Source organism: Podarcis filfolensis (assembly GCF_964270895.1).
Source record: "Podarcis filfolensis genome assembly, chromosome: 1".
In the NCBI taxonomy this organism is placed as follows: Eukaryota; Metazoa; Chordata; class Lepidosauria; order Squamata; family Lacertidae; genus Podarcis; species Podarcis filfolensis.
This window is the reverse complement of record NC_139604.1, coordinates 35,188,192-35,203,044: the sequence shown is the minus strand read 5'-3', so window position 1 is coordinate 35,203,044 and position 14,853 is coordinate 35,188,192. Positions and strand designations below refer to the sequence as shown.

At 42.1% G+C, this 14,853-nt stretch overlaps 1 protein-coding gene across 2 annotated transcripts in view; it reads left to right on the top strand.

Moving 5' to 3' along the window:
- The first annotated feature begins 787 nt into the window (after window positions 1-787).
- EPC2 (enhancer of polycomb homolog 2) overlaps window positions 788-14,853 on the top strand; it is a 52,259-nt gene continuing 38,193 nt past the window's right edge. For both annotated transcript variants that reach the window (XM_083578925.1, XM_083578924.1), the window contains exon 1: window positions 788-1,419. In XM_083578925.1, coding sequence (XP_083435051.1) covers window positions 1,267-1,419 — 153 coding nt within the window. In that variant the 5' untranslated portion in view covers window positions 788-1,266. The remainder of the gene's footprint in view (window positions 1,420-14,853) is intronic.

The following is a 14,853-nucleotide window of genomic DNA, read 5'->3' as shown; positions in this document are numbered from 1 at the left end:
GGTGTTTTCTTAATTTGGAGTCCCCCCAAATAGGGGACGTCTTATACATGGGATCATCATACACGGAAATATACGCTACTTCACATGCATTATCTTGGGAGTCCACACAACAACCCAGTGAGGTAGGCAAATAACCTGCATTAAGATTGGTGTGTGTGGGTGCTGACAGCACCCTACTTAAGTTTACTTGGTGAATAAAAGACCATAGATAATTCTCGTTATCTAGTCTCTTATCCCTGATGCTAAACTAAGTCTCGGGTTGTTTGGAAGGCGAATAGAATCGAAAGCGGGGTTTTCAATCTTGGCCGAGGGGCAGAAATGCCGTTTTCTACTCTGCTACTACCAACGATACAGAAAACAAAAGAAAAAAAGCATGGGAGCTCTGTTCTTCACCTCTTATTCCAGTCACCCGGCCAGCTTCACACATTACGCAGAAGAAATCCAGACCCAGGTTTGCCCCGGGTTCAGCGTTAAACAGGGACCTTCCGAGCGCCCATTACTCCCCACCCCCCGTCCTCCTCATCCACGTGCCGGTCCCCGTTCGTATTGGGCTCTCGAACCCGTGTGAAAGGCATGTGTGAAGCCGCCAATTCCTTTATAAATAGAGGGTTTAACTGGAGAAGGCATGTGTGTTTTATGCATTTTTTTGGGGGGGGGGTGGAAGTTTGCTGGTGGAAGGAAAGGTCCCGACGGCGCTCTTGGCGCTCTCCCCTCAGCAGCGCCTCGGCCGCTTTATCGCCTTCGGCAGCGGCGTTCGCTGAGGCGAACGAACGGCGAGCGGGTGGGGGCGGGAAGCAGAGCGAGGCGGCGGCGGCAGGGTCTCGTATCCCTCAGCCCGCTCTGCGGGTTACCCGGCTGGGGCTGCGCGCGCAGCCTTCCCCCCCCCCCCCGCTCTCCCCGCTTCTCTTTCTCTTTCCCCCTCCCACCCCTCCTCGCTCCGCTCGCGCGCTCGCACTTCTCCTCTCTCCCCACCCCTCCCTCTCCCCGCGCTCTCGCGTTGGCTGCCGGGATCGCTGGCCGCTTTGGTTAATGTCCGCCATGTTTGCCATGGCGCAGGGAGCGGATCGAGCGAGCCCGGCGCGGACCTAGGGCTGCGGGCGGCTCTTCGGCGGAGCTGTTCCGGGGCGGCAGGGCTCTCCATGGTGTGTCGAGCCGGGTCCGGGAGCGGCTGGGAGGCGGCGGCGGCGAGGCCGTAGTGAGGGGGTCCCCCCTCACACACACTCCCCCCCCAGCCCGGCCCCGGGGTGTTATTGTGAGGGGGAGACAATGAGCAAACTCTCCTTCCGAGCTCGGGCGCTAGACGCCGCCAAACCGCTGCCCATCTACCGCGGCAAGGATATGCCCGACCTCAATGACTGCGTCTCCATCAACCGCGCCGTGCCGCAGATGCCGACTGGCATGGAGAAGGAGGAGGAATCGGTAAGGGAGTCGCGCAAGTGGGGGGGGGGCACCATTGTTTATCAGACATCTCCACCCCCCCTCCCCTCACGGGAAATAGGCCATTGGCATTCACCAAGCGCCGCTACGCACGCTCGCCGCCGCAGCGGCGCACGCTCCCTATGGGGCCCTGCGTAAACAGCGCAGCGTAAACTCTCCTCCGGCGCCGTAAGCGGGGCCTTGCTCCGCCATCTTCTTTGCGTCCCCAGGACTCGCGAAGTGTTTTGATTAAGGAGGGGCGGGGAGAGTGAGAGGGGAAGGCTCTTACGCTGGCGGAAGGGAAGGGAAGCGCAAAAGGCGTCCTTGAATGGGAGAGTGTGCGCGCCGGCCGTTTTTGTCGGAGCTTGTCTTCTGCTGCTGCTGTTTGGTCTTCAGTTTCTGTGCATTAGGCGGGCTTGGGCTTAAAACGGCAGTCGCTCCTAGAGTTTCCCATATGCTTCTTTGCTTTTGACGGAGTGTCTTTATTCCAGGGCATCAGACCTTCCTTATAGCAGATACTGTTTCGTACACATTCGCAGCTGGCTGCTCTCGTAGCAGCACAGCGAGGGATGGCAGCGCTGTATCTGGCTGAGTAAATAGCAGAGATGTACGTTAGGGGAAAGGAAGCAGGGTCCTGCTTCCGTTTGAGTTTAATGAAATAGTGATGTGCTTAGCTCGCAGGGAATGGACCATATCCCAAGACTCGGAAGCTGTCATATTATTTTGACAGCCCGCACTTCTGCATCCAAGTGGGGCTTAACGCTGCCAGTTTGCTTTGGCTAACCTGTGAGCCGTGCAGAACAAAAATACGGGATTTTTATGGTTTACGTTAATCTGTGTGATCCAGCACTGTTCCGTTATATTTTGATTTGTTTCTGTTGCCAAAACAACACTGACAGCACAATCCAGTACATGCATATACTCAGAAGCAACTACCACTGAGTTCAATGGGGCTTACTGCTAAATAAATGTGTATAGAATTGTAATTGAGACTTAATGATTCATAACAGAAGTGTCTGCAAGTGACCACTAATGTTGGAAATGATGACAGTTGTTTGTGGTGGTTGAATGTATGTAATGGGCTGCAGGTGTGAAATACCAGCTTTCTGTTAGTTCACATCTCTATTAGGTTGTGATAGTTTGATTTAATTCATTGTTATGATTTCAATTAAATGTTAAGGTTGATTTTATAGTATAGGTATTCTTTGCTGTATGTTATAGATAAGACACCTGCTGTCTGTATTATTTGTGCTTCTTTAGCAAACCTGCTGAATTAGTTTTCTTAAAAGCTGGAGTTGCATATTGTTCTGTGTACAAGCTGCCCCTCTAAAGTGGCTGTGCTTGCATGCAGAGCTGATAGTAAATGTATCCTCAGAAATTTCTTCAATGAAACGATTTCTCCGCCTCATTGCCAGCCCACTGTGTGTTGGATTGGTTGTGACTGTTAGAAGAAGGTCGCACACTTTGTGATTGGCTTCCTTGTTTGACTGTTAAAACAGAGAGGCATCTTTGTAATCATTGGTAACTCATGATTATGACCTCATTGTATTTTTTTGCTTTATAACTTATAATATATTGAGTGTTATTAATACTTCAACTGTCTTAACCCTTTTAGGAAGTGAATTAATGCAAATGTGTATTTTTAAAGCAAACTATAATGTAGTTTATATTTACTAATTTAACTGCTTTTTCCAGTAGCTATTTAATTTAAAAGAGATCAGATTTATATCGTTTCAGGCAACTTACACTTTATAGAAAGTGGAATTTATATTCTTTTTAAAATCTGGATATTAAATTTTGCGTATAATTTTAATAAAAACATTTTAAATGATTCCAACATATACAACCTTTATTAATGGTTGTTTTGAAAAGCAGTCATAATTTACAGTTAAATATGAAATATGTCTCTTGAAAACAAAATTCGCTAGTCTCTTTCGGACATTCTCACAGATAGGTTAGGTTGAAGCCTTGCTGTACAATCATGTGCATGTTTAGCCAGAACTAAGTCCCACCATGTCCAGTGAGTCTTACTTCCTAGTACGGCTCTATGACCCACAGTGTCTTTTGTGCAGATATCTGGCCCACTTAGACTGCCACTTAAAATATATATATCTCCTTTCAGCCACATTTGTGAGGAAGGCAACTAATAAATATGAATAATACTAATGTTCTAAAGCAATCCTATGCACACTTACTTGGATTTAACATTGAAAGCAATGGGCCTTATTTGAGTAGACATTTATAGGATTGCATAGTTAGTAAGCTTCAAGCCCAATCCTAGCCATGCTTACTAAGAAATCACATTGATATCAGTGGGATTAACGTTGAAACAAATATTTAATTTAATTTATACATTTACATATTCTTCTGATGAACTCCACAAAGAGGTTTACATACATCAGGAATTCCCAAACTGTCCTACGGACCACCCAGTCACTTGTGAGCTTCATTCATGTGGTCCACAGCTTCCCTGGATTTGTGGCTAAAGACAAGAGATGGCATATTCATTGCATTAAATAGTCATGCTGATTTTTAATTGTCTTTTATTTAGCATTGTAGTTATTATTATAAAATATATAAGAAATATAAGAAGCAATAAATATAAAAATAAAAATCATAAAGCATCTTGGACAGTGCATCATTAAAAATCATTAAATAGTCCACTAAGACCCTTCAGTTTTCAAATGATCCATGAAGGAAAAAAGTTTGGAAACCACTGACCTAATTAAACCCTCAGTATATCTTGATACCTACTCTTTTGTGAGGGTTCCTCTATATATGGCTGCCGTTTCTGATCTGGTATCCTATACCATTCTCAATACTTCCCCATGAAATTGTTGTCAGGAAAACCTGGCACTGGTTGACTGTTTTTCATTGGGACGTCTCCCATTGAGCTTCTGTGCCGGGCTGCAGATGCAAGTCTGGTGCTGGGTTCTGTCTGCATAGAGAGGAAGTGGCTCAAACAAAAGAAAGGGCTGCTTGGACAAGATGGGAACCAGTCATTCTTAGCCTAGACCAGGCATAGGCAAACTCAGCCCTCCAGATGTTTTGGGGCTACAACTCCCATCATCCCTGACCACTGGTCCTGTTAGCTAGGGATGGTGGGAGTTGTAGTCCCAAAACATCTGGAGGGCCGAGTTTGCCTATGCCTGGCCCAGACCAAGCTTAGTTATTAAAGATGCACCAGGTCCAGTGTACATACTCCCTCCTATGGAGTGGCCACCAAAAAAGTCTGACACTGGACTTCTCTTTTTTTGGATCACAGATATTTTGGCTCAAGGTGCTGTCTCTTCCTCTTTGACAAAAGGGGTTTGAGGATACAGTATCCATCCTTAAAATGGTATCCTTGCCATTTCTATAGCCCTATTGAACATGCAAGAGGTAAAAGTGGAGAGGGACTGGAGTGCATGTGCAAGTCCTGCTGCAGTGCTCCTGCATGGCAGGCTCTTCAGATGATCATATATTCAGCATAAACATCTGAAGGAAGTTCTATGTGTGTTTGGTTGAATAAGGCAGGATTTCCAATTTTGGGGAAGCTTCTAGCCATGTTCAAATGAACATGCTTAGATTTTTACTTCCAAACTGTCTTGCTTGATGTTGATGCTGGGGTGATGATTATGTGTGTTTGCCTATCTGCTCTGCATGTTAGAATAGGACTTCTAACTAAGCCTTATTCAACCTTGTCTTCCCAGATGTTGTTTGACTCCAATTCGGAACACCCGTAGCCTGCGTAGCCAATGGTCAAGGAGGGTGGGATTTGTAGTCCAACAGGATCTGGAGACTTAAGAAGGCTGTTCTAACTTTAAATAAACTGAATTTCACTTCATTCACATCCTCTTGGTTGCTCTCTATTTCTGTTTGAGAAAAGCATAAAGGCTACTATGGCAGATTACAAGTGGGTCTCTCTGATGTAATAGGGTGGATATATACATGCAGTGAGGTATTATAAAGTAACCTCAGTTTTATTTCTTTCATGCAGTTGTACGTGGAAAACATTTCAGTCACATTTCAGTCAGTTTTGCTTATAATTGCCATTGATGATGAGTACAGTGCTTCTATAAATGGGCCAGAGGTCTTAAAATAGTGTGGGAGTGGGTTGACAGAGTTTATGACTAGACTGGGTATACTCTTGTTCTTTAAAGTGGGGGATGACTTCTGCAGCAAGGTAACCCAAATTACATTGTTTGAACCAATTCTACAACTGGCTTGGCTGGATCAGGGTACTGATTAATCTTATTAAATGGTTGACCCCTAATAAAGAGGTGCTGTATCTCTCTTCTCCCCCTGCCTGGTGTAAATAACTATTTTATTTTTTAGTTAGTATTTGCATAGCTTTTTTAGAGATCAGTTCTGCTGGTACAGAATCACAGAAACATGAAGTGGAATAGATATAACTTTGTAGTGTTGCTTGTGATTGTAAGGTATAAGTGGAACGTGACAATAGTGCCACTTGAGTAGCTACAATAATTAGATGGAGTTCCACTCAAATAAAATTAGTACACCATCTTCTCTGCTCTAGGTGGTCAATGGTGGAGGGCTGGACTGTGAGGCCCTAGAATTTAGCCCTATGGTCCAGCTTTTAGCTGCACCACTGTGGTTATAAAGGCAGCATTAATTTTGATGATACTAATGCATACATGTTTTAAAATCTAATTTATGCATAAAGCACGAGAGACTGTTGTGCATTAAATAGTAGGTTAAAAAATATTTTACTAAGCTTTGTTTCTTTTTTTTAAAAAAAAACTACTAGCACATTTAACGTACACATATGATCATCACCATTCTTTTCAGTTCTGCAGCTATCAGAATGAAAAACTTCTTTAAAAATGTTAGGAGGTGGTATTTTGTACTTAGTAACAGTGCAGTTCTAGCCATGTACACTCAGAAGTAAGTGATGTTGAATTTGATGGGCTGCTCCCAGATACGTTTGCAGCCTAAAGCTGTTTGGGACCCTGGGGCCCTCCAGCTGCTGCTGGACTAACAATCCCGTCATCTCGCTCATTGGCCATGCAGGCTGAGTTGATGAGAGTTGTAGTTCAGCAACATCTGGAGGGTCTAAGGTTCCCCAACCCTGCCTAAAGCCTCAGAACACAAGCCTTTTCATGGTATTTACCAGCAGCATGGCAGAATCCTAAATCATTAACATACAATGGAAATTTACAGAAATGTACTTGCAGCTTGGTAGTTTTGCTGTGAACTCAACAAGAAGTCACAGCCGAAACCAGGGGTCAGCAAACTTTTTCAGGAGGAGGCTGGTCCACTGTCCCTCAGGCCTTGTGGGGGGGCAGATTATATTGGGGGGGGAATAATGAACGAATTCCTATGCCCCACAAATAACCCAGAGATGCATTTTAAATAAAAGGACATGTTTTACTCATGTAAAAACACACTGATCCCCAGACTTTCCGCGGGCCAGATTTAGAAGGCAATTGGGCTGGATCCAGCCCCCGGGCCTTAGTTTGCCTACCCATGGCCTAAACCTATACAGTGGTACCTAGGGTTAAGTATTTAATTCGTTCCGGAGGTCCGTTCTTAACCTAAAACTGTTCTTAACCTGAAGCACCACTTTAGCTAATGGGGCCTCGCGCTGCTGCCGCGCCGCTGGAACACGATTTCTGTTCTCATCCTGAAGCAAAGTTCTGAACCTGAGGTACTATTTCTGGGTTAGCGGAGTCTGTAACCTGAAGCATATGTAATCTGAAGCGTATGTAACCCGAGGTACCACTGAATTCTACTGTCTTTGCTAACGCAAACTGAAGATAGCTGTGTAAGTTTCTTAAGCTAATAAATAATGGAGTTTACACACTTTGAAGTCAAGTTTTAGTTCAGTTTGAGCTACACAAAATGCTATGTTCAGATATTCTGAAAAGGTTTTCGGAGTGTGAACACAGCCCAAAGACAGGAAGTATCAACACACCTGTCATAAATGCACTGCTTTCCAGTAGAGAGCCACATGAATGTTTCCATCCATTTGTTTGCCTCCCTTGTTGGGACAATTGTTGATGGGAGATGGTGCCTCTTACTGTGGCCATATTCAGATGTCATTTCCTCCCCAGGGTTTGCATTCCACTTGGAGGGTTTTTGTTTTTTTTAAATATTTTATTAAGGGTTTTCTTGTTTTACAGTGTAAGTGTAATGCCTCGTATTTTTTTTTCTTCCATGTAACATTTTTACAAATATGTTTCATTTGATGAGGCATTAGGGAGAGAAGAAAAAAAAGAAAAAAAAGAAAGGGGGTGGAGGGAGGGGAGATGGATGGGGGTGGGGTCGGGTAGCGGTGTTTCTGTTATGCTTAATGTATGTAGAGTTTGGTGTCAGCATGCTTGTGTTGTTCACTTGTGTTCCTTTGGTGGTGAGAGAGGTTGGGGTTGGCCTAGGGTGTGATTGTTTGTTTGTGATTGGCTGTGGTGATCTTTGTTTTCGTGTGAGTGAGGTGGGTGGGTGTTTTGGATCAGGTTAGCCATATTGATTTGTATGCTGTTGGTGGATTATTGTCGTTGTCCTGTTGGGCTGTGTATGTGATAAAGGGGAGCCATACCGGGGTGAAGGTGTCTTCTTCTGTTTGTCCCCGTGTCAGTTTCAGTTTATTAGTTAATTTTTCTAGTAGGGCTGTTTCCCATACTATTTGGTACCATTGGTCCATGCTTACTCCTGACAGGTCTCTCCAGTGTCTGGTTATGGTGTTTCTGGCTGCTGAAAGTAGGTGGGTTATGAGAAAAGAACTCACACTGAAGCTCACCTACAGGTGGTACCTAACACCAAGGAAACTAGCGCTAATACACCCAGGAACCTCACCAAAATGCTGGAGAGGGTGCACCTCCACAGGCACATACCTCCACATGTGGTGGGAGTGTCCCAAAATCCAACTATTCTGGACAACAGCCATACAAGAAATATGTAAAATAACTAAACAAGTATTAGACGTCACCCCAGAATTGGCCCTACTAAACATCTTCCAAGACAACAATGCCCATTTACACCACTTGGAGGGTTTTAGAGTGTGTGAAACAGCCCAAGTGACTTCAGCTTTCTAGAACTTGGTCTTTTGATTTAGCCTAATGGGAATTCAACAACAGTGACTGAATTTAATCAGTTCAGTGGATTACGTAAAAGATTTTCCTCTTTAGTTTGAGCAAAGAAAAGAGACAACACTTGACACAGATGCACTTAAAGCAAAAGTAAGTGCATCTTGGAGTATCATAGAATTGTAGTGTTGAAACTTGGAGGGGACCCCCAAGGGTAATCTAGTCCAACCCCCTGCAATGCAGGAATCTGAACACTCCGTCCCCACCCAGTTTGAAACCATACCGGACCTTGCTTGGCTTTGTAACTGTGATAGTTTCAGCCCAGTCCTGTGCATGTTTCCTCATAATTAAGTCCCAGTGTGTTTAATGGGATATATTGTCCAATAGATTTGCAGATGATTGCAGCAGTGACCATGGAGCTATCAAGAAGAAAGACGACTTTTGATTTACTAACAATGCAATTCTAGATATGTCTGCTCAGAAGTAATCCCCACTGAGTTCAGTGGAAGGTGAGTGAGCATAGGATTGCATTGTTAATGTTGATGAGGATCTGCTGTGAGATCTAAGCATTGCCAAACCATTTGGATACTGTGGCCATAGTAGTATCATATTTAACTTCATTGCAAATTGAGAATTTTCCAGAAGACCTAATGCAGTCAGTCCTTTTAATCTTAAAGGGTAAATTTTCTTAAAATAAAGGTGGGGGTGGGAAGCACAAACTCGGGCATATGAAGGGTAATTGATGGTAAAGTAAACCATTATTGAGCAAGTCAAATGCCTTGATTTTGTAAAAAGAAATATACACATATAAGCTAGCTTGCACACATGTGGAAATGCACCTGGATGTACATGCTCATCCAAGCTCTGTTTAACTGTCTTGATACGAAGTGTGTTGTGAATGAGGATACAAAGTCATAGCCACCAGTTATTACATGTTACTAGTTGCTTATGACTGCAGCCAAACTCTTTGATGCTAGTATTCTTACTGTTATCTTATGGTATGAACCAAATCTTGATATTAATATGAAATAAATAAAAATATTTTTTTAATAGTCTGAAACAGGAAATCAGTCACACAGCCAATGGGACTATTAGATAGCTATGGGGGGAAAGGAGTATTGAAAGATGACAGGGAGACTCTATAGAAGCTAAATGAACTATTTACACCAATTTTCATTGTAGAAGAGTTGATGGTTTTGAGGAAATGATTTTGAAGACTCAAGTGGAGCGACACAAGATTTTGAGACAAAAAGAGTTGGGAACCTTTGGCCCTACATGAACCACATTTCCTATCATGCTTGCCCGTGTAAACTGATAGTACTGCAAAGGACAGAAATGTAATGTAATGTAATGTTGTTATGTTATGCTATGTTATGTTATGCTATGTTAGATGACACAGAATTATTCTTTTTTTTCTGCAACAGAAAATATTGCTTCACTAGATTTTAGATAATTTTTAAATAGTGTCAGTAGACGTGAAATTAGAATGATTTGGTAGATAAAGGCTAAATTTGGATTTAAATATATTTTGAAAAATTACAGATTTTCTAAGCAATTTTTATCAGTAACTGCTTAAAAAGGGAGTTGAATAAATCAACAGGTGGTTTGCATTAGAGGGAAGTTAACAATGGAGTTCCCCAAGAATCTAAATTTGGAATAATTCTGGTTATTAATCAATGAACTGGAGTAGGGTGAAATAAATATAATTTATTGATTGCACAGAATTATTCAGGATGTGCAGGCTGTGGAGAACTCCCAAACGACCTTTTCAAATTGGTTGACTAGGAACCAACTAGTACATTAGATTCAATGTAACCTTGAGCACATTGAACAAATAAATAAACCAAAATAATGTCTCATAAACTGAGGATGTCAAAAGTGGCTGTAACTGTTGAGGAAAGAGATCTTGGAGTCACAGTAGAAAGCTTACTGAAAATGCCAAATCTTTGCCAGTGGTGGTACAAAGGACTGAGGAGCTTAGTATGCTTTCTGTATTTGAACATGCATCCTTCTGTAGACTGCAATTTCCAAATTTCTCTTATTCCAGATGGGCCTCTTATATTGAATTCTTTGCCCAAAGTGTCATTTCTGCTTTGGGGCTGGTTGTACTGTTGGTAGTAACTAGATCTTTGTTCCTAGAACAACTTCCTGAGCTAGGAAGTGTTTCCAAGAATATAAGCAATGGGTAGGCAAACTAAGGCCCGGGGACCGAATGCGGCCCAATCGCCTTCTAAATCCGGCCCATGGACGGTCTGGGAATCAGCGTGTTTTTACATGAGTAGAATGTGTGCTTTTATTTAAAATGCATCTCTGGGTTATTTGTGGGGCATAGGAATTCGTTCATTTTTTTCTTCAAAATATAGTCCAGCCCACTACAAGGTCTGAGGGACAGTGGACTGGCCCCCTGCTGAAAAAGTTTGCTGACCCCTGATATAGGCATTTCAATCTGACCTATATCCTCCCTCTCTTTACACCCCCCTCCCGTGTCCTGCCCTTTCCCTTCTCTACACCTTTTCTTTTTATTACATAAAAAGAAAAGGGAACAGAGGTGTTAAAAAAGAAGTTTCCAAGCTTTGGCAATGAAAAGGGTGGGGAGGTCGGTGCTAAAAGGTTACAGTGGTACTTCTGGATGCGAACGGGATCCGTTCTGGGGCCCTGTTCACATCCAGAAGTGAACGCAATCCGCATCTGTGCGTGCGCGGGTCGCAATTCGTCACTTCTGCACCTGCACATGCGCGAGCAGCGAAACCCAGAAGTAACACGCTCTGTTACTTCTGGGTCGCCGCAGCGCATAACCCGAAAATACTTATCCCGAAGCTACCGTATTTTTCACTCTATAAGACACACTTTTCTCCTAAAAAGTAAGGGGAAATGTGTGTGCGTCTTATGGAGCGAATGCAGGCTGCGCAGCTATTGCTGAAGCCAAAAGAGCACGTCCGTGTTTTCAAGAAGCAGCCATTCTCTCAGCCAGCAAAACGCGGCTGATTCATAATAAAGTTTAAAGTCTGGCAGGGAAAATCCACCTCTTTCTTTAGCATCGGTTAATATCTTAAATTTTATTCGAGGCTTCTTGCCCTGCCAGACAAATCTAGAAATATCTCTCTGCCACTTCTTGAAACAATCCATTTTATCCAAAATTTGCAATGTTTGAAACAAAAACCGCATCCTTGGCAATACATTCATTTTTATCGCAGCAATTCGGCCTAGCAATGATAACTTCAGATTTGACCATATTTCTAAATCCTTTTTCACTTCCATCCAACATTTTTCATAGTTATCCTTAAATAAATTCAGACCTTATGCCTTATCAGTGGGACTTTGCTGCCCTCTCTCCCTCCTGCATACCCCCTAAATTTGTAATTGCTTGCAAAGTGGGAGACCAAGAGTCCTCCACATGGGTCACATACAGTTTGTTCTTCTGTGTAGAGTTTCTTCTTGCTGCTGGTGAGTGGGCAAATGGCAAATTAAAGGCTATATTATATTCACTTTTTTCACACAGCACCTCTGGTATAGAGGAAGATCCAGTTTGAAAAATATTGCTGGAAACTTTTCTCTCTCTCTTTAAATAAGCATGGAATAAGCAAATTGTAGTTTTTGCAGCAGGAGACAGTCAATTTATGCCCAGTATATTATTCTGAGTGAGGAGGTTGTATTGTTAAATAATTCAGTCTGCCTTTCCCCTACTTTTCTGTTTCAAAACCCCCTCCCCTGCACTGCCAGTTGTATTGCTAAAGGCTTGCTTTGTTTTTTACTGTCACACTTCCAGGACCAGACTCTTGCTTGTACAGTGGTACCTCAGGTTGTGAACGGGATCTGTTCCGGAGCCCCGTTCGTAATCTGAACGGAACGCAACCCACGTCTGCGCACGTGCGGGTTGCGATTCGCTGCTTCTGCGCATGACATCATTTTGTGTATCTGCGCATGTGCGAGCAGCGAAACCTGGAAGTAACCCTTTCCGGTACTTCCGGGTCACCACGGTACGTAACCTGAAAACGCGCAACCTGAAGCGGACGTAACAAGAGGTATGACTGTATAGATCTGGCTAGCTACAGAATAGCTCCTCTCATTTCTTAAGTTTTGACAGACCAAATGACAATGGTTATGATCCAAAGAACTACGGTAGTTTAGGTGAGGGTGGATTTGATTTAAATCAAATCAATTTAAATAACTAGTCAGTATGACTTGATTTAAATCATTTTTTTACAGACTCATTTTTGCTGGTATAATCTTAATATTTACAACCAGATGAAGGTTTCATTTTTGGAATAATAAATTTTCAGAGTAGTTTTTATAGTTATATCAAAAATTACTGATTTGGTTATACTATTAGAAATACATTGACAGGTAATTATGAAATTATTGTGAGGTTTAATAAGTTAACTGTTTATATTTGGACAACTTTTCTGCTGTACTTTATTGGAAGGAGAAAAATAATCATTTCCTTAATAACAATTTAAACAATTTATTTAACTAAAACAATAACATTATAGCATATGTATCCATGTTTGTTAACTGATGTGGTTAAACAATATTTTTTTAAAAAAACACACACACCTTAGACTGAGTTTTGGCACACATGAAAAACTTAAAACAAATCCTTATTTCATGATGAATAGCCTTTGAACTATAATGTAACTTAAATAGAAAACTATATTTAGAAAGATTTCCCCTCCAAAAGCATTTTTTTTAAAAAATCTGATTTTAAAAAATCATTAATTTTTTATCTACCCTGGTTTAAGTATGCTTTCTGCCCTTTGAACTTCTGCCCCCTATACATATCACACACTCCCTTCAAAATTTCTTTATATTCAAGAGAGGTTTGCCAGGAAGTAAAGAGGGCCACTGTTCAAGCCCATTGGTATGTGGAACAGGTTGCACAGTTATTTGGATTTAGATTACTGTTTCCGTTAGAAACTACCTCACTTATGCCATTTCTACAACACAACTGGGTTTCAGATTCTGCACTTGTCCAGTACAGTTACTGCCTGCCATTATATACATGAACAGGTTTCTTTTCTATTCAGTATGATAGAATTTCCTTAAAAAAGAAAAAAAAACACTTGAAAATTTAGAGCAATGGTTCTTCAAAACAGCTTGAGACACTTAACTCATTCCATTGTGTTTCTTGGTGGCATGTGTTCCTGTGTTGAATTACCAATTTTGGGGATCAGCAGAGCAGCTATTTCTCTGCAAGTTAAAAACAAAACAAAAACAACTTTTGTGAGATCATTGCATGCTAGTATTTAAATTATTAGTTGGATTCAATTGTCTTCTCAGACCACAAGCTACAAAAATGATAAGGGGCCTCATACAAACCAAAACATAGTTTTCCATCTTAATTTAGGAAGGTTTGCTTTGACAGTTTAAGAGTCCCTGTCCTAGTGAGTTCAGTAAGCAATTTTCTTTTATTATTTGAATACTACCTGCTACCTGGAAACTAAGCATACATTGAAGGGTGGTTAGGTGAAACATGGAGTTACCAAGCTGATAGTTCTTTTGTAACACATTTAAATTCTGGGGGAAACCGACTACTCCTGTGGATTTAATTTGTGGAATGTTTGTGAGAAAAAACATCTTTATTGCAACTAACTTCACAATTGTGCTTGTAACAAAGCACTATTTTTTACCTTACTTAATCACCTACAAGAAGTTGCCATGTACGTTGTTTGAAATTTTATTACTGTATTATTATTTTTACTAAATTGTCTTTTATTGAAAATTGAAAAAGCAGGTTGCAGTTTGCCACAGGGGAAGGATTCAGGGGTGGAGAGTGTCAAATGGAATGTAGCAGTTACAGCCTCTGTCATGTAGGAAGACACCATTCCCATGGAAAGAATGGTGCCTCCTGCCCCAGAGTTCCTGTGCCCTATTCTACCGCCTCAGCCACTGCCTGCTTTCTGTAGTGAACCTCTAACTCAGGGGTAGGCAACCTAAGGTCTGTGGTCCGGATGCGGCCCAATCGCCTTCTCAATCCGGCCCACGGACAGTCTGGGAATCAGCATGTTTTTACATGAGTAGAATGTGTGCTTTTATTTCAAATGCATCTCTGGGTTATTTGTGGGGCACAGGAATTTGTTCTCTTTTTTTCAAAATATAGTCTGGCCCACCACATGGTCTGAGGGGCGGTGGACCAGCCCACGGCTGAAAAAGGTTGCTGATCCCTGCTCTAACTCCTGTTGAAAAGGACCAGAAGCTCCTTGCTGCACACAACTAGCAACTGTGTCCTTTAGCTTATTTATTAAAATATTTATATCCTACACATTCAGGCAGGATTAATAATATGAAATTGAAGTATTTACATGTAAATTCTAATTCCCTGGCTATTCTTAACATTGACAGAGCTTTCCTATTAGGTTGTTTGTACCTGAGAGATGAGGACCCTCATTGCTTTGTGTGCAGACATAGTTTCCAC